A 26,178-nucleotide genomic window follows, 5' to 3' on the forward strand; every position below is an offset into this window, starting at 1 on the left:
TTTTTTTTTCTTCTGTCGCTCTGTCTAAAATCATAAAGTGTGGCTTCAAGGCTGTCAAAGTTGGACATTGGCCAAAAGGATCAATACCAGACCACATTAAAACATACGCAGTTACGCAGTTCAGAGCACCATGAAGTCCTCACCCTTTTCTATTTCATTGTTCGTCTAAGCACAGTTGGTGGCATCAAGTTATTAGACCCTGAGCAGACCTCATCTTAACCAGGTAGACACATACTAATGCAAAACAAACCTGAAAGAAGTGATCGTTTTCTTCCTTATTTTCAAAAATTACTCTTGCCATTGTATGTTTATCTTACACTTAGAGGCCGCGGGAACTGATGTTAAAGCGCCCTGCAACTTGTTAATATACAGTCAGCTTTTCCATGGCTTTGAGGCGCTTCCCCTGTACTCCACTGAATAGTTTTCATCCTTGGAACAGACATGTCCAGTAACCGCTCATCCCAGTTTCGGGACATAACATGTCAAAACTCCTGAGAAGCATTTTAAGGAAGAACCCTTTTTATTTCAACTCCAGCTATTAGCAGAGAAAGAGAAAGAAACGTATCTGGGCAGCAGTTACAAGACAGAGTGTTGACTACAGTGTGGCAGGCAGGACATTGCAAGGTCTGATTTCACAGTTTCTGAGATCCGAAGCCCTGGATTTCCACTTGGGATATGTTGAGTCATCGTAGCTTCAAGCAGTTGTGTACATTTTCATTTCCCAGACTTAGTTTAAATGTTAAAAACTGAATTCCTGTACTCTTATATACACTCTACTATAGACTATTGGTTAATGATAAGTCAAATCAGATTGGAAAAAGAATGACGATTTAGAGATTTTAAATGGCACAATAGAAGATCTCAGTGTAGTTCCTAAGTGATAAAAGCACTTATAAAATGGCATATGTAAACAGTTCCAAATATTTGCTTCTATATGTGTTATATTCACAGTTTATATGAGCGCTATAAGGAAATGGGTAAAAATATGTAGTGAACCTGTAAAAAGATTTAATTCTATTTTTTTTTTAAATTATAAACGATTTTTGTAATTTCTTCTTTGTGTTCTTCCACAATGTCTACAAGAGGGGCATGTGTTATCTTCATAATAGAACCCTAACTTCAAAAGTCCGGATCAATAGATGTTAGCTAGACATCTGGCTCAGGGTTGGCTAGGGGACGAGGGTACATAAAAAAGTTACAGCTGGTGAAAAAAAGATTGAGTTCACTTAAAAAAAATCCTGGATGTGAATAATGTAGCTGGTATTGGAGAGTGAGCATGATTAAAGATGATAGGACAGTCACTCATTTCAACAATCTTGAAGTCCAAGCTTCCCTCTCTGCTAACACCTCTGCTTTACTGCTGGTCACACAGACATGAATCGTCGTAGAAATGCTTCCTGGAATACTAAGTCAGCCTGGTGCCGACAGCTAAACGAGCCTAGAAGGTTAGCTGAGTGCTCTCCACAGTGTTAGCTGGTTAGGCACCCAATCCAGAAGACTCTGATGAAGAGGGGGAGAATGTCCCACCTCTCCTAGAAACCTTTGAGGAAGCATTGAAACACTGAAGCTAACTAAAATCATCCCTCTTGGGTTTTGGGAGCTGGCATGAAGCAGAATCAACAATCAGGTGTGCTGTCCCAAAGTTTTATACACACATGTTACTGGTCCTATGTTAATAATAATCGAAAAATTGCTGGGAGAATGTATAGTAAGCCTAATGTTCTTGAGGTGTTACCATTCAGCCATTTCCAATCAGTTTGTCAGATAAAAATTAGCAACCACTAGTATGAGTTGCCTTCCCCTCATTTAAGTTGGAGAATTTCCACATTTAACTTCCCACAATAAACTAACTTCTCCCAGGCCATACTGTCTCAGAAAACAGTCTCCAGGTTCCCTCTCCAGGACTTTTAATCAGAGCATATTATAAGAGTCAGGAACCAAGTAAAATTAAGCAAGGATCTGAATGCTTTCTGTGGATGCGAAACCCCATGTCAGTGAAAGACAAAAAGGGGCTAAAGCTATTTGTCACCTTCAAATCCAAATCCAGGCAAAGGTAAATGCGGCAGACATGTAACCTTCTCGCCCCTTTCTCTATTTCCTGCTTCCCAGCGCTCTGCTGCAATTTAGGCAGTGCACCCAGTAAACCGTTTTCAGGTCCATTCCAACAAAAATAAATATTCAGGAAGTTGACACAAACTCTTTTTCTGGATGATCTGTATTTCCTGAGAGAGTCTGCTCTTTGGGTATTGACAGAAAGAAGAAATCATTTGAGGAAACGCTCGGAAATGGACGAACCACACACAGTCCCAGCCAGTGTTCTCTGTTACCTAACTCTCCAAAGTGATAAAGGGGAAAATAAGGCTACTTCTCTCTGAACATGAGCACACACTAAATGATTGATCTAAACTGCAATATCAGCCCTTTGACTTTCCATCGTATTCCCCACTTTCTCTGCACCCCCAGGGGCTGGGAGAGCCCAAAAGACCATCCGTGTATTGACTCAACATCTAATTTCAGGGCTTATTGAAGTGCCTCTCTCTCTGTTTCCCTGTTCCCCAGGGCTTTTCTTTATGAGATATGCCTCTAAATATATCTTAAAAATAAAAGTCTGAGGGAGAACATACATGGCGGATATCAATCTCACTTCAGTTTTCACACTCAGGGAAGGCTGACTCTGGAGGAGATCTTGAAAGCACTGTGTTTCCTCTCTCCCCAATATTCTGAATTCAATAAGGACCAAAATTGAATTTTCGTACCCCCAATAATAAGTTTAATTGCTTAATAAATACAAAAAGTCAATCGTGGACCTTGTTGAGTTATTGCAATTATATGCTGTGAGGTCCAATCTGTATTATATTTGGGTAGTCTTTTGGGGGACAGGATGAGGGCTTCCATTCTTCTCTTAGGGACTCACCAACCAGTTTGTCTTTATCTTCATACCAGATTCTTCTGGTATAGTTTGTGTAATCCCTAAAGCCATCCCTTTTCTTGGCCTTAGCTCTTTGCCTCTGTGAATTATCCTAAGCATCATCACAGTACAAAGCAGTGACAAATTTAACAACCTTCACCGAATCCTTAACAATGTGTCTGGGACTGTGGCTTTTGTCTGGAAGTGCCAGATTAAAGGGGAAATTACTAACGTCTTATAAGACTAATTAAGACTCAGTCCCCGAAGTGAAAGTATTGCTCATAAATTCTAGAAAATCCTCCCAGCCTGTTATCAGTGTTCCTTTTCCTGGGACGACATCGGGCCCTAGATTCACACAGTCTTTCACTTGCTGTGCGCTCAGCGGTTACTGCCAAAAGCCGGCAGAGAAACCTTGATGTGAAGGGTGGCCAGAGAATCCGAAAGATGATTGTGCATCTCAGCTCTGTGAGCCTGAGAGAAACTTTCATGTGCTGTAAGCTGTCATTGTGAGCACATCTGAGATGGGAGAGCCTGCCGCCCTGGTGTCCTTCACAAGGCACTATTCTCTCCAAATACCCCGCATTGTACACAGTAGGCAGATGGGGGCTTGTTGCATAGGTAAGACATTACAACTAGGAAGAACTAACTTCTCCCCTCTTGGAGGGATGTTTTTATTCTTCATTTTGAGCCAAAGGCAAAAGCAAAGACTATAATTTTCTTGTACTTCATAATATTTTCATATTGGTTTCATTATGTGTCCGAGAAAAATCGGTGTCAAGCTTCCCAGCCCACTCTCCTCCATCTCTCTGTCTGCATATACTCACATATGGAGGCCAGAGGACAGCTTAACTGTTGATCCTTGGGTACCATCCATTTGGTTTGTTTGTCTCCCCCCCCCCCATGCCCATCCCCCACTGACCTAAATCTCACTGAGTAGGCTGGGCCAAGAGATCCAAGAATCCAAGTCTCTCTCTCGCTCCCATTGCACTCTAATACCTGTTTGGTTTTCTGATTTCTTTTTAAACATAGATCGTTGGAGATCGAGTTCAGGGCCTCCTGTTTACAAGGCAAGCCCTTTACCTACTGGGCTTTCGTCCTGTCCCCACACCTTCTCTATCCCTAACCTACCAGTGGCCCCCTCTTTCAAGGAGTCCATGTCAACCAGGAACCACTACTGAAGGAACAGCAGTATGGAAGTGCAGAGAACTAAGTCGTTTCTCATGACCCCTGCTCTTCAGAAGTACCTGGTTGTCCTCAGACTGCTTCCCCTCGTCTCTGTGAAATTCTGCTTCCCTAATTGTGTATCGGAACCTCCAGAAAGAATGAGATGTCCTTTCAGGTCATTAAATCGTGAGGACAAATGGAAAGTAAAGGACAAAGCTAAGAGGAAGAACAGTAATGTTTGAAATTAGAACTGGGTTATAATTACCGCAGATGAAAAATACAAATTGATGTGTGTGTGTGTGTGTGTGTGTGTGTGTGTGTGTGTGTGTGTGTGAAAATTGCTAGGTCCTTGGGTTTTTAAAATAGAAATTAGACTTTTTTTTTTTCCCAGCCCCTGCTATATAACATTTAGGCTCCTAAGGAATATTATAATTGACGCCAGATCATCAGCACTGTGTTAACAAAGCGCTTTATAGGAAGCTCTTCAGAGCACTTTCCCGTGTTCAATAAGAAGAGAGTAACAAGAGAACTGCCTTCTCCGAGGAATTCTTTTAACCTTTCAGAAACAAAATATTTCATGCTAATTCCTACTTAATTGGAAGGAAGTAATTTTTTTTTTTAAAATTATCATTGACTATGGTTGAAGCCTGTTCCATCCCTGACCTCTTTAATTTAATCAAGGTCACCTAATAAACTTGCCTAAACAGCTTTATTTCTCAATTAGAAAAAGGTAGCACAGTTTAAAAGCATTTAGTGTGTGATTAATAGCACTGAACTGGGGATTCAGCACTTGCAAGGGCCTATGCAAGGAGCTGCTAGTGAGAATAAAACATTAGTACCTGAAAAATTATACTCATCAGAAACTCAAAACAAATCACTTTAATGAGCAAAGCAAAAAACTGGCTGGGTGAGGATGTGAGGAAGGTTATCATGCTTAATATTTTGCTTTTAATGCCTGAACTTCTCTCTTCAGTGGGAAAATTAAAAAAAAAAGCTGCTATAATTTAGCCAGACAGTTTATAAAATACATGCTGCTTTCCCTGCCCAAGGACCCAGAGAAGATGGACTCTAAGTTTCATGCTCCTAGAGCACTCACACTCCTGTGGTGGAGAAAAAGTTAATGAGAAAGGTAATGAGAGGGTTGTTGTAAGACTTGAGCCAGAGCCACCTGTGTGGCTGAGAGAGCCGGTGTTCTGCTAATCCGCCCCCGGCCGCCTCCTGCTTAGCCCTTCCACTTCATGAGCTTGAGGCTGGCCAGACTGGCCTGGAGGCTGTGTTGAAGAGAATGTCGTTCTGGCAGTGAAAGCATTAGAACAGTTGAGGAAAGAGCATGCAAGAATGCGAACTGCATTGGACGTAGGAGAAAACAAGTAACAGGACAGGAGCCTAACACAGAGGGCCCCTGAAAGACTCTACCTTGCAGTGTATCAAAGCAGATGCCGAGACTCATAACCAAACCTTCCGCAGAGTGCAGGGAATTATGAAAGAAGGGGGAGTTAGTATGACGTGGAAAGGATAGGGACTCCACAAGGACCAAACATATCTGGGCACAGGGGTCTTTTCTGAGACTGGTACACCACCAAGGATCACGTATGGATATAACCTAGAACCTCTGCTCGGATGAAGCCCGTGGCAGCTCAGTAATCAATTGGTTTCCCATAGTAAGGGGAACAGGGACTATTTCTAACAGGAACTCAATGACTGGCTCTTTGACCTCCCCCACCAAGGGAGGAGCAGTCCTGTTAGGCCACAGAGGAGGACTTTTCAGTCAGTCCTGAAGATACCTGATTAAACAGGGCCAGATGAAAGGGGAGGAGGTCCTCCCCAATCAGTGGACTTGGAAAGGGGCAGGGAGGAGGTGAGGGAGGGAGGAAGGGTTTGAGAGGGAATGAGGGAGAGGGATACAGCTGGGATACAGAGTTAATAAAATGTAACTAATAAAAAATAAAAATTAAGAAATTAAAAAAAAAAAGAATGAGAATTGGTCAGGCCAGTCAGATCCTAGATGCAGCTTTGTGTTGTTTCGGGGATAGCTTACCAGCTATCTCCCTTCTCCAGCCATCAGCTTTCTTAAAGGCAGCCTGAGCTCATGCTTAGTTTTCTCAGTAAGATTATGGGGACGAATCGATGAAAGGATTTACGGCAAGCTGAAAATACCTTGAGCTGTAACAGCAGAAGTTCTAAATAGAAGATATAAACGAGCATCCTGGAGTGGGCCACATACAAGGATCACCTGGAGAACCTGATACACATGCCAGTGTCCTGGGTTATTGCCCGGTTGCCTGTTAGGAAGACACTCCCCAGGTGATTCTGAGGAATGAAGGATGGAGAGAGGGCCTATGTCGTGAGGGTTGGTGGCAGTTTGCTGTATATGGGAAAGGAAAGAATGAGACAAGACAAGGTAACAATAAGAGCGAGAAAAAAACCAAAGTCAAAGATCAAAATGTGTGACGGACAGGAAGTGACTGGGCCAAAGGAAAGAGGACAGAGAGGAAGTGGCGCTGGTCTAGTTTGCAAGGCCCTGGTGAAGAATTGCCCGCAACGGGCACATTCAGAGTATGCTCTAATCAGTGCGGGAAGGGCCGCTGCAATTCATGGCTTGACACAGAAAGACCTGCTCCAGGCCAGGTCTTCACTGGGCTTTTACTGTGTTCCAGAACAGGCGAGCCCGTTTCCCTGCCTTGGTGAATCAAAGAGGAAAGCGGGTATGACACGGAGTTTATGGGGAGACCCTTTGCAGCTTGTGAATGGCCTGGGAAGAGCCTACCCACCTGAGCGGGCTGCTCTTCTGTGGCATAGGCCAGGCCAAAGTTCAGGGCTCACGGGTGATTAGATCCAGGAGTTCAGTCTGACCTCTTCAGAGTGAGAACCAGAAGGCGGCCGTGGTGGGAAAGATAGCTGCTAAGAAAAGTATTCCAAGACAGTGTAAGAGATCATTTTAGAGGCACCATTTCAGAGACCTAGGCTGCAGGGCTCATGAAGGCACGCAGTCACAGCATCCCAGGGGAGGCAGGAGTAGCATCCAGAGCTAAACAGGAAAGAAATGAGGGAAATGTGGGCGCATTCCACAGAAGGCAGAGATGCCTCAAAGGCCATGGCCGGTCTCTAAAGCTGAGGCAAGGTTCTTTCTCTGACAGAGAAGCCATTAAGAGGGGCTAAAAGAAAGTAGGGGCCGAAAAGTAATGAAAACCAAGACAGGCAGGACATTCCATAGGTCGCATTGGGCTTTTGCTTCCCTGATGCTGCTACACTAATGTGAGAGGTATTACAATATTCCGTGGAGGAGGCATAATGATAACAATATTCATTATCATCATTACTTTAATGTGTGTGTGTTTGTGTGTGGAGCATGCATCAGAAAAAGAGAAATAGTGCCTTTTAGTGGGGAAGATTCATGAAGAAAAGTTAGCCATCATTTGCTAAGGGAGTCAGTTGTGGGTTAGGGAAGTGGCTGCTTGTGTGCCTGCAGACAAGGAAGGCCAGCTAGCCCCTTCCTCCATTGGCCTTGCCCTTTCACCAGTGCACCTCCTCCAGGAGTCCACCCAGACCTTGTTGAGTCAGTTTCTCCTCTGCATTATCTGCTCCTATGTCGCTTCTGCTTCCTCCCCAGCTTTCTCTCTCTCTCTCTCAAGAGACAGCCTTCCCCCTCCTCTGGCCACCAGCCATTGTGGAGAGAGCCAGGCTTGCTCACTTCTCAGTCTCTTCTGTGAGTCCCTGAGGTCAGGACAACTGTGACGAGAGCTCCCAGCTTAGCCTAGAGTGACACTCTGCTGGGCTTGCCATAGTCACCCCTTCTCTTGCCTCTGACTTGGTAGCACAACCCTCAGCATTGCTGGCAACAGACATCGCCTGCTGTTGGAAGTCTATATCTTTATTTTGCTGCTTTTCCTCTGAGGAAAAGGGGTAGGTGGGGTATTGGAGGATAACAGAATGATTGGAGAAGTGGTAAAACTCCATGTTAGTCACAACAGTGTCAGGAGCCCAGCCACTCCTCACAGGCCTGCCCCTGCTGCAGGCCTTCTTCATTAGGAAGAGCTAAGATGGGCAGGGACAGAGGATTTTTTTTCCTTCATCACCTGCTGCCACTTGCGCCTCCGGGCTCACATTTAAGCCATCATAATATCAGGCTCTAGTTTACCTGCACTCCTCAAATTACCCTTATTCCACCGGCCTCACACAAAGATGGAAATAGACACTGCCTTGTGCGTCTGTTTAGCTCTCCCTAATAATAGTTAATGTGCAGACGATAATACGCACTGCAAACATAAAATGTTATGTCAATGCTAAGCCGTAATAATAATAATCCTGCAAAAATGTAGCATAAGGAATTTCCATGAGCAATTTGAGGAAGATTGCTGCTTCAGTGGGGACACAGGTGCTATTGAGAAATGGACCGATTGTACTCTGCCTCCTCCATAAAAGGCTCAGTAGCAAAAGATTGGCTTTTGGGCAGATAACCCACCCTGCTCACCCCCCAAACACACACCAGGCTCTGTGCCTGGCCACCAGGAGGCATGGGGAGTGGCAACAGCCCCAGGGCCCAGGCCTTCATTGAGGAGCTTGCTGCTTAGTCCTCATCTGCCACTAACAACAGAGCAGGGGACAGGTCTCTGGGAGGTCAGAGCCTCAGGAAGAGGGTCTCTGCCACTTTTATTTCTGGCTAAATGCTAGAGCAGATGGGTGAGTTCCGACTGATACACAATGTTCATCACCTTCTTTAAGGAGCCAGGATTTAGCAGTGATCTCTGAAGATGACACAATTGAGGAAGCCCTATCAACAAAGGCTCCCTGAGCTCAGAGACCAATGAGTATTTATTCCTGTGCCCTCCTAGAGGACAGAGAGCCTAAAGAGATTCCGTGTGGTTCATATCAGGGCTCTGGATTGCAGAACGATGAGATTCATTTCTGCATGGATCACCCCCAGATTTCTCCTGTGAGAAATACATGTTTATTTTAGACTAGGGTCATCCCTTCTGATTTCATAGCCAAGCCTCTGCAGCAGAACTCGCCCCAAACAGCCGGAATGGGCTACTCTACCTCCCTCCGTTACAAACAAGCCACTGCTTTTGAGCCCCCATTTCCACCTTCCTCAGACTGCAGCATGTAGCTGGCTCTTGGCCACCTGTAGGGCCACATTCTGCCCTGTTAGCTAGCTGTGCCATGCCAGAATCACTGAAACATGGTCTCAACACCTATAAAATAGAATTGATAATCATTCCCATTATAGCACAGTCTTATGAGGGTGGAAAAAGATGAAGACAGCATGGAGGAATGTGTCAGTATTGGGATTTGTGTTTGTTTTCTTTTGATACTGTGGTGGTGTTAGCCATACCGAACACAGGGGCCTCAACAGTAGATGGCAAGTACACTACCACCAAGCTACAACCCCAGTCCAGCTGTACTTATCGCCCTTATTATGACTGTAACTACTTCCGTGCTCCGGGGAGAGTGTGGGCAGGAAAACAGGAGGCTGTATCTTTTGTATAAGTGTCCCGTAACTCCTAGAGAGGTGCTGAGGGTGTTGGGTAGGGCCGAGCATTCACAGGTGTGAGGCAAAGGGCTGGGAACATATGCAACAAACCAAGGAATTAAACCAGCGTGGCAAGCTAGGCATGAGATTCCTTCGGATGGACCCATTCAAACAGAAATGGGGTGCAATGAGCCAGAGCTTCCAAGTGTTCTCAGGACCAGTGTTTAGCACCATCTAGTGACCTGGAGTGTTCACCCTTGGGCCCAGACACCTGAAACTACAAACCTGAGAGAGGGCCCAGAAGTGTTTTAATCTGTAAGGAGATTCTAATAGAGACGTATATTTGATGAGTGAGCATCAGGGTAAGGTAACACTGGAAGCCATATACATTTCCAATTTCCGTGATTTAATAACAACAACAATAACAAAAAAGTTGAGTTGTGGTCACAGAACAGCCTCTTCTATCTCAGAGGCAGGAAGTACATTGAGGACTGTGCAGGAAACGTGGCGGGTCCTGGCTTGCGTTCTGCTGGTAAGAACCAGCCCAGTGTCAGAGACAGCCCCCGTTCCCCTTACTAGGGAACCCACATGAAGACCGAGCTACCCTTGACTACTTCTGTGTAGGGGGCCTAAGTCCAGTGCATGCATGGTCCTTGGTTGGTGCTTCAGGCTCCAGCAGGCCCCCAGGCCCTGGTTAGTTGGCTCTGTTTGGTCTTCTTGCGGAGGTACTGTTTCTAGACTCTGTTGCCTACTTTTCAATCACTTCCTCCTGTCAGGGCTGCCTCTCCAGGCCATAGGAGAAGAGAATGTGCTCAGTCCTGATAAAACTTGATGTGCTGGGGTGGGTTGAGTGGGGAGGCTTTTCCGAGGATGGAGGGAGGATGGAGGGAGGATGGGACTGGGAGGAGAAGAGGGAACGAGCTGTGATCAGGATGTAAAATGAATAAATAAATTAATCTGTTAAAAAAAAAAACAGTCCAGTGTATCTCCTAGTGTGGTCAGTTCTCGCCTTGGGAACAATGCTACATTGTGCAAAGAGAAGCATAATGGTCTCTGCCATAGACCAGCATCTGGGGACCTTATAACTACCCCCAAAGGGTTTACACAGTGAAGCAGATAGACCTATGAAAGAGTCTCCAGGTCACTGGATCATAGCTTCTTCTCTTTCTTAAGGCATCAAAAGGCAAAGTCGTGACAGAGGGGAGCCCCTGAAGGCCCTGGAATATTAGAAGATTATCTCTCAGGCCTCCAGCCTACCCCTGCCTCCTTCTATGTAAGGACAATTGCCTACCTGGACAGTGGCCAATGCAATCCGTTTAGCCACATCCTCCCAACATTCCAGGAGTACAACTGGCAAAGTAGAGAGAAAATGTTCAACGCAGCATTCCCCAAAGACACAAAGGCGAACAGTTCCGGAGAAGTGCAGCAATTGCCAGCAACAATATGTTAAAACATTTTATTATTTAGTTACATCTTGCCTGAGCATGAAAAAGATATTAACACACTGTCAGCTTACTGGGACATAACCCAAAATAACTTACATTTTTCATATATTGCTAATTATTTTTCTGAGGCTGGCTCAGGCTGGTAAGAGAGATTTCAAGGCTTTCACCAGATTATTTACGTAAAGAAGTTAAGCATGCCATTATCTGTTCCCATGGAAACCCAGTAAGTAATGCAGGCAATGGAGGAGGAGGTCACTTTGACCATAATTAATATAGAAAATAGTGGTTTATATAGAATCCAGTAAAGGATACAATGAGACGCCATGTAATACCTTTAAACCTTTTTCTCAGCAATGCAGTTTAATCTCTGGATCAATTTTCACATACCACCATCACTTCAGAAGTTTTACTAGTTCAATGCTAATTTCCAAATGCAACAGATTTTTTTTTTTTTGCTTGCTTAGCAGGATCTTCCCAATGTTTTTAATTGCTCTTTTGCTTTAGACACTTGCATTATCCAGAAATTTCTTAAGTATACAGCAAGTATGAATATTTAAACATGTCAGCCTTACCCTTTTTGAATTGAATATGGTATGGTTCCTTGCCTTATTCATTTCTCAGTGAATAATAGGTTGGAGAACTAACTGATAATAATACAGGTACCACTAGATTCAATAGTGCTCTTAAAACTTCCAACAGTAGGTTTAATTGTATTCAGTATGGTTTACAGAGTATTGCGGTGGATTCCTTTTAAAGCTGAAATTTGGTAATCCTCACGGAAGGTATTCCCTAAATATTTCAAGTTTATTGGAACACAGCGCACTCTATGGATGTTCTTATTTGGAGGCAGAAAGTCATTTACTTTAATCCTTACTCCTATTTGAAGAGTGGATTTCTTGCACAGTTCTCTTAAGGGTAAATTTTGCTGTAGAATCTTAGTGACACATTTATCAAGACTGTTTAATTTAGTACAGTGTCCCAGAAAAAAAAAAAGAAGAAGAAGAAGAAATTAAAGCAGAAAAGAAGAAAAATGAGTTGACCTTTCAAGTTTCTGGGTTTCTAACACACCAAAAACTGACAGGCATTATTAGGATTTTCTTTCTTTCAGCATTCTAGTCCAAGAAATGTAACATAGCCTCTTCCAGGCAACCTTGACAATGGGGTACATTTGGGGCCACTGCATGACCCCAAACAACCTGTTTTCCTGTTTTTAAACAGGAAACAGGTGGCCTGAAGTTACGTGGAGTTAATGCACAATTTTTCACCCTTTAGAAAATAGCTACCTTGCCACCATGGCAATGACCAAGTTTGTTTTTGTTTTTTTGTTTTTTTTTTCTGGTAAATATTAAGCCTGAAATTATTTAATCAGGAACATAAATCAGTTAATGTGCACTAATTACGAAGACAGTGATAGAATTGGTTGTTGTATTGATTTTTGAGGGGTGGGGAGAATTACAGCTGTTTCCTTTCCCTCTTTTTTTTTAAAAACATAATAATTTCATATTCCTGTTCCAGAAATGTGGCCAGCATTATAGTCTGCTTGTCAGGCACATTGACCATGGCCTAGCCAAGAACAAAAATCCTCAGTTGTACCATTCCATAGGTTATAAGACAGTCCCTAAAATAACTGATGGCGCTTTCCCTGTATGTATTTATGTTCAGATGATTTATTTAAATGATGCTGTTGGCACATGCTTTAGAACTGCTTGCATCTTGCTACACGGATTTCAACATATCTTGCAGACCACGCAACTCATTTGGAAAATGTAATTCTCGTCCCTGCATACTAATCGATTTCCTCACAAACACCCGCTATCAGTTATGATAATAAAAATGCCACTCTGAATTGAAAGGGGGGGCCCAAATAGAGCTTCCTAAGGAAATGACTTAAGTGTCTTTGAATGTCACTAAATGTAATAATGTGCTCATGTAGTGCCAACAGTTTTTTTTCATCATCTGCATCTTTGGTGAGTTTTTGCCCCGTTACAACATCCTTCTTGCAAGTGATGCCTCCTACCCATTGACTTGTAGAGTGTTGAGCTGACCTTACCAGGAGTTGGTATCTCCATGTATGGGCAAGATCTGAGGGTGGGCTACACAGTGTTAGGAAGCAGCAACCCATGGCCCTGGGTAAGCCCTGGGCCTTTTATAAGTCCACAGAAAGTGGCAAAGCACCTCCTCTTTGGCTTTGTGCATATACATACTCCAAATCAGATTTCCTTATTCATTCTCTTCAACCTCCAGTTCATCCCATGCGCCACTGCTAAACTAATCTTCGTAAATCACCAATTTCTCACATCCTTCCCTTACCCCAAACACATTCAGCAGTTCTCACCTTGTTGGGTTTGAACGTTCCCATCCTCTTCCAGACTCCACCTCTTGCTCACTGCTTCCAGGAAGACACTGGCCTTTAAAAAATAAAAATAAAAAAGGTCCAGCATCTCTCATTACTGCCCAGAACAGTCTTCCTCTGGTTGCTGCTTCCGGCCCTTTGCTTCCTGTCTTGCTCCTGACTGAGAGATCCTTCCCCACTTCTAAGATTCTCATCTTCCAAAGCATACTTTTATCCTGTCAATCTGTAGGCTCCATTCTTTTTTCAAAACTCCTCTAGGATGTATTCCCTTGTTTTATACCTTGATACTAAGTTGCTTATTGTTTATTCAGCCAACATTTATTGAGTACCTACTTTATCCAGAGCGTCATTCTACCCTTTATTACCTTGAGTACATTAGTTTCCTTTTAGGGGTGCTAGTTTTTATTGTATTTCAATAGACCGTGCCATAAGCGACATATTTTATGTTTTCTTTTGTCCACAGTAAATGCTTGTTGACTAATTGATCCCAAATGGCTTGATGCTGGGAGTTTCCTGGTTAATTGCATGGTCTGTTTGGTTAGTATTTCAGTGTGTAGTACACATATGTTGTTCTTTTTTTTTTGTTTTTGTTTTTGTTTTTTTTTTCAAAGTGGAATACTGTAAAATACTCACCTTTGAAACTATTATTAACATAGTTTGATGTTTGCTATTTGGGGAGAGAACTCTCTGAGGTCTCTGAGTACCTCAATGAATGTCTGTATCAGCTGTGTAGTAGAGCCGAGAGGTAGCTAGCTAACCTCAGTCCTGCCCTGGGTCATTATAAATGGCAGGTGAACATGAACGTGGGTCTGTGCCATACCTTTGCACAGTTTTGGTCAAATTCATAAAGACATTTCTAGCAATAAGTCTTGCCAAGTGTTGTTAAACTTTTTCTCTTCTTTTCAAAAGTGAAGAATTGACTTCTCCAAAGGGAGAGGGAAGCAGTGGGCCACTGCTTGGAGAATATGGGGGAGACACTCTTTCTGAACAGTTGTCAAGAACTGAACTCACATAAACTGATAGAGCGGTGTCAGTCAGAACTAGGAGAACTGACTGGACTCTGGGTTGGCAGTCCTTTTCAGTAGCTTTAACCAAATAAGTGTTTACTGCTCTGTGCCCATGGCCCTCATCTATTGAAACAGCAATCTGTAGACTTGCATCTAGGCTTGATGGAGTGATGGACTAGTTTATATGAAGAAGCCCCCGGTGCAGGGAGCTTTCCCATGGGCATGCCCAGCAAGCCATTATTACATTGCAGAAGCCACAAAGCATGAAGATGGAAGCAGGGCAAGCGATTTCCTCTACTCCATCGCTGTCTCCCACCACCCTGTCACTCAGTTTTAGATGTTTCTGGAGCCCCAAGGTGTGTACGGCCCTGAGTGAACTGCCTTGATTTCTCAGTGAGAAGGAGATGGGAAATTATACAAATTAAGTCTGCATCAACACAGTGTGACGTTCAGCTTTCAGGGAAGAGCAGAGTAACCACTCAGCCTTGTAGGGAAGAAAGAATTTTAATCTGTTGGTGAAGCAGGTGGAACTAGGTTTCCATTCTGATGGCAGTTAGAGAAAACAATTTGTGCAATTTGTCCCGGCAATAGAGCAAGAAGGAGCTTTGTGCACATCAGCTCCTCCCTCCCCTGGGAGGCTGCTGCACAGCCACTTATTGGAAAGCACGAAGCCCTCCAAGAAGCTGAGCAGTCACAGAGCCTGAGAGAGGACAGTCGTGCGGTAGATGTGCTGGCTGCCAAGAATTCTGATTTTCCTCATCACTGAGCATGGCAGACCAGTTTATGCAAAGGTATCCAGGTTTGCAGGAGGTTGGGGGAGGTCAAGAGGTAGGAATTTTGAGGGATAAATCCTGTGCCCAACGAACACATTCATACATAAGATAGGAAAAACTGAATAGATGAAAGAGATTCTGGGGCTTTTGCTCATAGTGTTTGTCTAGGATGTGAGGGGTGCTGGTCCTTACAAAATCAGTCCCAAAGTGGTCCATGCTAACTGTAAAACAAAGAGCCCTGAGGCAAAGCTATCAGGGTTTTCCTTCTGAGATGATGTGAATCTGGACTTTAGGTGAGACTTCCTTTCCCACCAAAGGACACCTCTATCTGGTCAGGAAGATAACTCTCCAACCTTTCTGTGTTTATCGCTCAGCCCTTGCTGCTCAGGCCTATGCCCTCAAAGAGGAGAATGACAGTCTCCGGTGGCAACTGGATGCCTATAGGAATGAGGTGGAGCTGCTGAAGCAAGAGAAGGAACAGCTCTTCCGAACAGAAGAAAACCTCACCAAGGACCAGCAGCTACAGTTCCTGCAGCAAACCATGCAGGGCATGCAGCAGGTACTGGGCACACGCGTGTTGCTGGGAGAGTGGGGCTGGGGGCTTTTCAGTGGGTGTGAAAGACAGCCACTGGCTGGAAAGGATGAAGGAGGAGAAAGGATGGCCAACAAGCGAAGTCCATAGCAAAGGGAAGCACAGAAGGCGACTGCGAAAGCCAATCTCTGGAGAGAGGTCACTCTAATGAAATCTGTTGAGAACCACCCCAAGGATAGGAAACGAAGGGCAAGAAGGAGGTTTATTGCAAGGGGCACATAGCTGGGTGTGATGGCACATGCCTTTAATCCCAGAACTCAGGGAGCCAAAGGCAGGGGGATCATTGTGAATTTGAGGCCAGCCTCATTCTACAAAGCAAGTCTAGGAAAGCCAAGGCTACACAAAGAAACCCTGTCTCAAAAGAAACAAAACAAAAAAACCAAGTGGTATAGGAATGTGTGTGTGTGTGTGTGTGCGTGTGTGCGCACGCGTGTGTGTATCCATGATATGTGATCACATTCTTGTTGACTGTAATAACGTGTTTTACAATTGGACATGTTTTAAGTTCAAAGGTTGACAGCTGATCTTTACAAAATCTATGTGTTTGCTTTCTGTTCATTTTCGTGATCTTCGTCAATGCAAACTATATTCTCTCCATCTCTGCCTTATACTTATGGCCCAGTCAGGTTTAAGAATTGGTTGTTGGGTCTGGAGAGATGGCTTAGTCTGTGAGTTCTTACCAGACAAGCTTGATGACCTCAAGTCAATCCCCAGAACCTATGTGAGAAAGCTGAGTGTGCTAACACTAAACCCCATTTACAACCCCAGCACTGGGGAGGCTCAGGCAGGTGCAGTCCTGGGGCCTGCTGTCTCGCCAGCCTAGCCTAATTGGCTAGATCATGACTTCAAAATCAAGGTGAATAGTGCCTGAGGAATGATATAAAAAAAAAAAAAAAAACAAAAACAAAAACAAAAAAAACCCTCTACCTTCCATGTGCATGAATTCACATACACATGCACACACACACACACACACACACACACACACACACACAAAGTGGTTGCTGATGGAATGGATAAGTCCCGAATGGGGGCTACATAGCTTTAGGAATGAAAAGCTGTGCTTTTGTTGAAGAATAGCAGACTCTAGTCTGGCACTATGAACTCTGTGGAATTTGTAGCTGTCATTAGAAAGGTGGCAGCTGTGATCTGAGGATGAAGAGAGAGGAGCACGTGATATGGGAAGTAATATGGAAGGAGGAAAACCCAAATGTGGACACTTAGGGAAATAGAACTTAAAAAAAAAACATGCATGAATGTATCTGAACACACACACATTATTATTAATACAAGTTAATAATAATATATTCCAGACATTGGGGTCTTTGAGTTAGCTTAAAATAATAAAGCATAAATTATCACCATTTCACATGGTATCCTTTAATTGCTCCTTTAAGTATGCAAACCCAAGCAATACTTTCTGTTGGGGGGGAAAAGATTGCTTTTGTTTAAGCCAGAGAGAGATGTTTGGATGCTGGAAAGTTTGTGAAATGAGAACGCTCTGAATTTCCTATATTCATATTGCTGCTCTCTTAAATGAGGACCTACAAACATGTTTTCATGATTAGGGATGACAACCACAAAAAGTGAGCCAGACCAGGAAAAAATAACAGAAAGAAGGAGATAGACAGACAGACAGACAGACAGACAGACAGACAACATAATGGGAATTGAGCAATGGCCAGGTCATAGAGATTATGTCTTGAGTATCTCTTACCATTTTAAAGTAATTTTTTTGAGTCCTGGCTCTGAGTCCTAACTGGTTGATGTTCACAGTGTGTGTTAGACTAATCAGTGAGATTTGGAGGTCAGAGCCAGCCAGGAAAATGTCACTGCAGTCATTGCTCAGGTCCCTGCACTTGGAAAGCTGATATAACAGCTGCTGTGTGAAGCCCCTGGGGTTGTCCATATGCCCCAACAAGGGGTGCGGGGATGGGGCTTGCCAGCATGATAATCTGTCCATTTCCCCAAAGATCAGGATAGCAGACACAGCCTGCAAGCCACTGTCACACTTCAGGCAGCAGGATCTCTTTTGCTCCAGAAAAGATGTCTCTAATTCCTTTAAAAGTAGATAAAACCTCGAGGCTTGTTGCAGTGTGTGAGCATCTTCTGCTACATCAGGGAGACACATGCTGGGGTCTCAGCACCAGAACACAACACATGCATCTGCTCCACAGAGTGGCGTGAGGAATCCTTAGTCATTCGACAGAGTAGTAGCTGGTACAGTTTCATTTGCACAATTGCTTCGCTGCGAGGCAATGCACTTTAACACAAAGGTTTGTTTGTTTTTATAGCATGCTTTGAATTCAACAGGATTAATGTTACCTCACATTCCAAAGGTTACAAGTTCAACATCTAAGCATCAATAAGGTTGGTTCCTTCCGAGGCTGAGAGTGAGGCACTGCTCTCCCAAGTAACAGGTAGACTGCAGGCAGTTAGGTCTCCTCTTAGTTTGAAAACACATTTCCCTGCTCTCTGATTTTGTTTTCACATGGTGTTCTCCTTGTATGTGCGTCCAGATTTCTGCTTTGCCTAAGAACACAGCCCATGCTGGGTGAGGAGTCCTGCCTTCTCCAGTCTGACTTCACTGTAGCTAATCATGTTTACAGTGGCCTCTTTTCCAAATAACCTCACCTCCTGGAGTTCAGAAGGCTTGGGGCTTCAGTACACAGCTGGGATAGAGTACCTGAAGAATCATGACAGGCACATGGTAATCAAAAGTATGTACTGAGTACAGGATGAAAGGACCAGAGCCAAGAGGCAAGGACAGCATGGTATGTATGGAGATCTGGCTTGTGTGACATTCATACCATCATAAAAAGTAAGGTAGGAGAAGTTAGAGTTATGCCGGATGCCAAGCATGTGGCAACTCCTTAGTCCATAGAAGCACTGTGCCCACAGCCTTTGCAATGCTTTTAATGTATTGGTTGTTAAGCATGGCTCTTCTGTAGCAACACGTGTTTAAAATGTAGGTCCTTTTTAAGGCTCATATTTCTACCATCTTCTGTCATATAGGAATAAATTACAACCAGCTCATTTGAATCTCACCACTGAGAATCCTCACAACTGTAAAACCTTAAAGTCAATTCATCACTGTAACAAATACCTGAGATAAACGAACTTGTAACCTTAATGTGTTTTGCCCATGGCTTGGCCTCAGATGATTTTGGCCATGGTCAGTTGGGTTTGTTGCTTCTGGGCCTGTAGCTATGAAGAATGTCATTCTGGACAGGGTGTGGGGGAAACAGACTGACCATTTCTAGGCAGCCAGGAAGCAAAGGAGAGAATAGGTAGGCAGGGCTCATGTCAATTACCTGACTTTCTTCCACTAAGCCTCACCTAAGGGTTCTACCACCTTCCAACATCAGGCCCTGATAGAATCCAAGCCTTCGGCATTATCAGCATTTGGAGGGCATTCAAGATCCAAACTATAACAGCCCTGATATAGGATCATTTGTGTAATTCACCTACATTTGAGAGAGTGTTGCTGCTACAACAATAACAACAATAACACACACAGTAATTAAAAAAAAAAAAAAAAACGAGTCTTAAATAGTCTTAGAAGTAACTAACAATTTTTAGAATTGCCTTCCAGTTTAGCCAAAAGTTTCTGATTTTTTCCCTCTTTTACTCCCTTGCCAATATGTTCACCAACATGATTCCATTTCTTATGTGTTTGTGAAAAAAAATTATGGAGCATAGTTCTTAAAAATGAAAAGCCTTAGGGTGACTTTGTTCTGGTGTTTGTTTCTAAGTTTGACCCTACACTACACATGAGTCATAATTTAATAATATTAGACATTTCATACAAGAGGAAATAACAGCTTGTAGCCATGGCAACAGGATTGCCTTTACCCAGCCATATGACAGCAATTAAGTTAGCCTGTCTCTGCTGGGAGGCTAAGGAGGTTAGTGCCAATTTTTTTTTTAACTTTCATTTATATCTTTAGGTATACAAATAAAGAATAAACATTTTAAGGTCTGTTCATCTTCAGATTGCTACACTGAGTTGTTTCATTAGATCTAGTAAAGTAAAATTGGGTCCTTAGAAACATTTAGTTCTGTGATTTTGGAAAAATGCATATAATCACGTAAGCAGCACTGTTGTGATCAATATGTCAGTTATTTCCATGGACACTACCTCCAGCCCACATTCATTCAACCCCACATCCAACATCCGCTGAGCTGAAATCTGTCCTTACAGCTTGCCATTTCCAGGACTTTCCAGTTTGCAGCCCATTTAGGCTGGCTGCTTTCACTTAGCAGCGTGCACTTCAGATTCCTCTGTGTTGCGGTTTGCTTTGTTCCCTTTCTGTTCTGTTGAGTGGAATTCTATTGTAAAAACAAGTTTGCAGCTGATTTGTCTAGTCACTTGTTCATAGACGTCTACGTTGTTTGCACTTTGGGTTAAATATGCGCAAGTTTGCTATGAATATTCATTTACAGGCCTTCTGTGTAGATGTAACTCTTCATCTGCGCGTGGATAATTACCTACAATTGGGACAGCACAGAACGCATCCTTCTTAAAACACTACCTCTGTGTTTTGCAGAGTGCCTGAACCCGATGAATTCCCACGAGGCTGCAGGAGTGTTCCAGGTGTCCTGTGCCCTTGTCAGTCAGCCATAGTTAGTTTGCTCTGTCACCGTTAGCCACTGCAGTAAATGGTGGTCTTGTCAGAGCTCATCCATATCTAAATGTAAACAGAACTTTTATTTTCATTCAGGAGCATAGCCCAAAATACCATATTCTTAAACATAATCTTAAAACCAAATGTATGTCATTAATTATTATTCTGTCACAATTTCTTAATAAATGTAATGCATTTGGTTCCTCCCTCTCTTATTTCCCTCCCATCCTTGTCAGACTCCCTCCCATAAAAACCTCTTTTTCATATTCATTTGGGTTTTGTTTTGCTTTGTACCCTAAAGAGTTTAACTGTGGCAATCTATATGCTACTGGTTTTAGAACTAACCAAAGCCTGGGAGGCTCACCAGTAGATATAACAAATATATATATATCAACTATATAAGTGTAGGAACAACTAGTTCCTGGTCTATAGATACAAGTATCCTGGTCTATAGATACAAGTATACAAGTATCCTGGTCTATAGATACAAATGTATTGAGAAGATGTTTTGACGCTATGTCAATTCAGCTAATCGGAAGTCCTATTAGGTTCACCTGTAGGGGCTAAGACCTCTTCAGTGACAAGTTTTGGACTGGGTTGACAGTACTAGACAGATCTATTTTTATAGAGTGGGCCTCAAATCTAATCAGGGAATTGGTGGGTGTTCCCATTATTGTGCCAATGGCTACATCTTGCCTGGCAGGTTAGTATTATAGCTCATAGACTTCTCAGATGGGTAAGCCTACTGATGTCTTTACCCCTGCCAACTACCCCACCACCAGCAGCCCGCATAGCACCACCTGGCAAAAAAAAAAAACACTAACCAGCAGGGAGAAAACTCTGTTTCACCTTGATCTCTCTGTATCTTGCATTTAGATTGTCTAGTATCTTCAGCCAAAGGGTCTAATCAACTTTTAATTGGGTTTACTCATACTTCCTTCACTTAAAAAAGTCAGATGTTGGATTGAAACCTACATGAAACAACTAGGAGGACTGATAAATATTCAAAAACACAACAGGATGCCATTAAAACTGCTGATCACAAAACTGTGTGTGATTAATGATGATTATTACAGCTCCTTCATAAATCTTTTAAGTGTGTGCTCTTTAATAGTATTATCAAAGACAGTCTGAAAATGAGCCATCATAGGCCAGTGAACCGGTGTACTAGCTTGACACTAGGAATACCCAGGGCTTTTAGCTCTCTGGACAACATTTAGCAAGGATAGATCAGGTAAAACAACAAGAGGAAAAGAGGATTGTTATGAACATCACTTTAGAAATCGAGTGGGTCCTTTCTCTCTGAAATCAGAGTGGAAGATATATATGCTTTTCTTTATTTTCATTATGGCACATGGATAAATGTTACTACTTTATAAAGATATGAAGTCATCTGTAAAGTAAGATTAATTCTAGTTAGTTCTTCTAAATGTTGGTTGAGAGTTCGACTTTGGAATATATGTTTATGGAATAAATTCTAGTGTTTTGAATTTAGAGCACCAGTGAATGTATTTGGCCACCTGGAGGTGTTCAGTCTATCTTCCGCATGCCTGTTTAAAGGGCTCATTTGCTCAGTCGGCACTTTCTTGTGGATATAGAGAAGAGCTTGCATTACATGCCTGTCCCTCATCACATGTAATGAAGTATGTCTGTATGTTAAAAATCAAGACAATAACGAGAGCAGGTATGAAGGTGATGGTGGCTGCAGAGGTAGTGATTATGTCATACTGAAGATATCTGTGGTGGAGACGGTGGTACCATGGTAATAATGTTGGCTGTAATGATGATGCTGGTTACGATGGTAATGTTGCCCGCCGTTGTATTAGTGGCTGTGATGTCGAAGGTGGCTGTGGTAAGAATGGGACGAGAATGTTGACTCAGAGGTAAGAGTATTGGCTGTGGGGATGAATGATGTTGGCTTATGGTTGAGAATGTCAGCCCTGGTGAGAATGTTGGCTCTGGCGAGTATGTTGGCCCTGGTGAAAATGCTGTTGCGGTGATGGCACTGGCTGTGGTGAGGGTTGTTGCCTCTAGTGAGGATATTGATTGTGGTGCCTGTTGTGACAATGCTGGCTGTGGTGGTGACATTGGTTGTGGTAAGGGTGTCACTTGAGGTTGTTGGTTGTGGTGAGAACATTGCACGTGCAATGGCGCAATGTTGTGTAGACGCTTAGTGTTTCCAACTTTAGAGAGACATTGGAAAAGAGATGGTTTCTTTGTTAAATTTACTTCTAAAAGCTCTGGAAATTCCTGAAGGTACATCAGTCCTGGGTCTCCCGGCCAGCTTTAGAAGGCCCTACTGCAGAGAGCCAAGAGGCTAGCACCTGTAGATGAGAAAACAGACGGATGTAGGAAGAGTCTGTTTCTAACAGTAGCCTCTGATTTCTTAGTTATTGTCTACTTTTAGTCGTAGAGTTGAATACCTTTCTGAAATGCTTGCCAGTTAGATAGGCCTGCTAGGGTATGACTTACAGTCTTTTCCCTACTATTTCCTGCTTTAGCATTATCTGTTTCTATCTGAGGAGCTTTGGGCATATTATTTGATTTATGAAAGTTTACTTTCTTCTCTGGTTATTGCTTCTTTATGTTATCTTATTTTTATCTTATAAATGAATTATCTTCTGAGATCTTTTCGAGGATTCTACTTAGAAACTTGAAATATTTTTTTTTGTTGTTGTTGTTCCTAAATACTAATTCCAGAATTGTTTGGGTTTTTTTCCTGTTTTGTTTTGCACATACATGTATATGTGCATGCACATGGGTGTGGTGTATGTGCATGTGTGTGTATGTGTGTATGGTATGTGTGTAGAGTATGGGTGTTTTTTGCTTGTATGTGTGAATGCTTGTATTATGTGTGTGTGTGTTGTGTGCATGTCAATGGGTGGGTGAGTGTTTATAAGATGTATGGGTGTGTTTTGTTTGTGTGTGTGTGTGTGTGTGTGTGTGTGTGTGTGTGTTTAAGCTCTCATGTAGAGGCTTGTTCCAACCATTAGTGTGAGGGCTTGGGTTGCTTTCTTGGAGGTTGTGTGGGAATGCTCATCACCGTAGCTGAGGCTCCTGCATGTTAACTGGGGCCTTCCCAGACAGTAGGTACCAAGGGTATGTTGACCACACAGTTCATCTTAAGGAAAGCTTGGGAATCCCACAAGTGCCCAACTCTATCATTTACTAGCATTTTCCAGAATTCCCTTTCTGTTCTCATTGCTTTTACAAGTTTATTCATTGACAGACATTTGAGTTGAGTCTCTGGAGGAAGGGAACACACATGCACACACACACACACACACACATACACACACACACACACTACATTCGTTGTCTTATTAAGCAGGGGCCTGTTTTAAGGGTTTTAACGTTGATCTAATCCTTGACCCAGCTAGCACATGGCCAAGATAAAGGAAGTAGAGGCGGGTAGATATTAAAATTTGTATGACCGCCTAGAAATACAGGAGAGGAAAAACAGCAAGAACGTTTTATGAACATCTAAAAGGAAGGAATAAGGAGTCTGGAGCAGTCAGGAAAAAAATGGGGACTCTGTTTGTTAGGGTTTTTATTGATGTGAAGAGACCATGACCATAGCATCTCTTATAAAGGAAAGCATTTAATTGGAGCTGGCTTGCAGTTCAGAAGTTTAGTCCATTCTCACTCTAGTAGGAAGCATGGCAGAGTGCAGGCAGACAACCTGGTGCTGCAGACAGCAGAGAGAGAGAGCGAGAGAGGAGGGGAAGGGAGAAGGAGAGGGAGAAGGAAGAGGGAAAAAGAAAGGGAAAGGGAGAGAGATTGGGCCTGGCTTAAGCATCTGAGACCTCATAGCCCACCCCAAGTAACACACTCCAACAAGGCCACACCTCCTAATAGTGCTTCTTCCTATGGGCTTATGGGTACTATTTTCATTTAAACCATCACAGTGACCCAAGATAAGAGGGTAAGTGCATAGTGGAAACTGTATAGGTAAAGGAAAACAGATGGCAAGAAAATGTGAGCCGAAAATGCTGAAATACACAATAAAGAGAAATGGCTGACACTGGTAGCCAGTCCTATCTTTTTCCTGCTCTTGGAACAGAGAAAAAGGGTAATGAAAAACACGGAGTGGGAGAAAAGGAGGTGGAGGAACATAAAAACCAAGTCTGGTGATTTTGAGAAGCCTTAGTTGCAGGGACTATGAGAAGCTGAAGAGTCCAGGATGGTCTAGATGGGGTTGAAGAAAACAAAGGAAAGGCATGGATGATACCTTGAGAAGATGCCTACCTCTACTGCTGTTGTTTAATCAAAAACACTGGCACAAACGCAGAAGAACAGGAAGAAAGGAAAATGAGAAATCTCCGGAAAAGAAGGCACTCAAATGTTTTAGCATGATTACTTATGTCTTAAATATCTAGATACTAAGTGGTGAGTGTGAGAACCTACAGATGGGTTAGTCTGGAATGTAGGCTGTGACGCATCCTGAAAATCTACCTTCTAAAGACAGCTTGTGAACCTCAGTTGTCCAACTGTAAGGAAGAAGCATCCGGTACATGATGATAAAGTTGATTATTCATTCAGGAAGAAGTTGCTTAACAATATGGTCATGTTTTTAATAAAAGAAAACATTATACATCAGAACAGAATTCAGTACTACTGTACGAAGCAAGGACATTTCACAATGTACAGAAGAGGGTTTCTTTTAAAAAAGCCTTCAGCTTTCAAAGGTTCAAAAGAGATGTGTGTATATAAATAGACACGCACACATAAAAACCTGACGTCTTTGCAAGCTGCAAGTGCAGAGACATGGCCCGGGCTTAGCCCATGCTATTTCATCTACCCAGATGTGAGTCCTTTCTTTCTGCACAAAGAATTATTCACAAAGTTTTCCCACATTCATATTTAAAGTCATTAGTATTTTACTGGACACAAAAAGGCTCATACCCAGGAACATCTTTAAGGTGCCTTTAAAAAAAGGGTTCAATCATTAAACAGCAAGTTCACCAGAGCTTCCTAATTTGGAGTCTGCCATGGTCTCCCTTTGTCTTCATTTGACTATCTCAGGCTCGTCCTTTTGTTTTCTTCCCATTCTCCTGCTCTTGCTTTGGCCTGATACATCACAACAGAAGCCCACGTGACAGAAGTTCATTAGTGGCCTCAAGGTCATTTGTGGAGTGTTCCAGCAGCTCTCATGTCTTCTGACATTTGCAGATGGCCATCTTCCAGACTTCTAAAGGAGGAGGCATCTCGCTTCAGGGTAAGATTCCTGAAGAGATTGTTCGCTCCATTTGGAAGCAGAACCACAAACCAAGCTTCTCTGGTTGCCTGTGTGGAACACTCACAGCCGACATCTGTTAGGGATTTGAGAATTTTCACAGCACTTTGCTGTTGGGCTCTAAGATAAGAGAAAAAACAAAAAAACAAAAAAACAAAACTGTACCTGATGATAGCACAGAGAAAATCTCCTCGAAATTTTCATAGTTCCTGGTGAAAACTGGCCACTGGAAGTCTTGCTGTCTTCCCAGGACACGGATCATATGCTGAAAAGAGAGACAAGCTGTGCCCACACTGCCAAGGGCATGGAGAAGATGAAAACACCAAGCTAGTTCGGGGGCCAAGGTAGAACCCACCTGACTGTTTTCTATCCTGCTTTGGGAACAGAGGGCTGTGTGAGCCTCAGGTCCTCCACCTGGCCAGTGAGCCCTGCCAAACTCACTGATGCTTTGTTGTCAGAAAATGAGATCATACATGTGAACACACTGAAAGGCAGTTATGCGATTATCAGTATAGCTGCCACTGTACCCTAGGTGAAAATGTGATGGGCCAAAACAGATAGATAGATAGATAGATAGATAGATAGATAGATAGATAGATAGA

At 43.0% G+C, this 26,178-nt stretch overlaps 1 protein-coding gene across 6 annotated transcripts in view; it reads left to right on the top strand.

Annotated features, from left to right (window-relative positions):
- The window catches only part of Enox1 (ecto-NOX disulfide-thiol exchanger 1), a 557,275-nt gene that overhangs the window by 454,274 nt on the left and 76,823 nt on the right, over positions 1-26,178 (top strand). For all 6 annotated transcript variants that reach the window (XM_055609746.1, XM_055609749.1, XM_055609750.1 and 3 more), the window contains one exon: positions 15,495-15,679. In XM_055609746.1, coding sequence (XP_055465721.1) covers positions 15,495-15,679 — 185 coding nt within the window. The remainder of the gene's footprint in view (positions 1-15,494; positions 15,680-26,178) is intronic.

Source organism: Psammomys obesus, unplaced genomic scaffold (assembly GCF_907164565.1).
Source record: "Psammomys obesus unplaced genomic scaffold, mPsaObe1.curated_primary_1811, whole genome shotgun sequence".
NCBI lineage: Eukaryota > Metazoa > Chordata > Mammalia > Rodentia > Muridae > Psammomys > Psammomys obesus.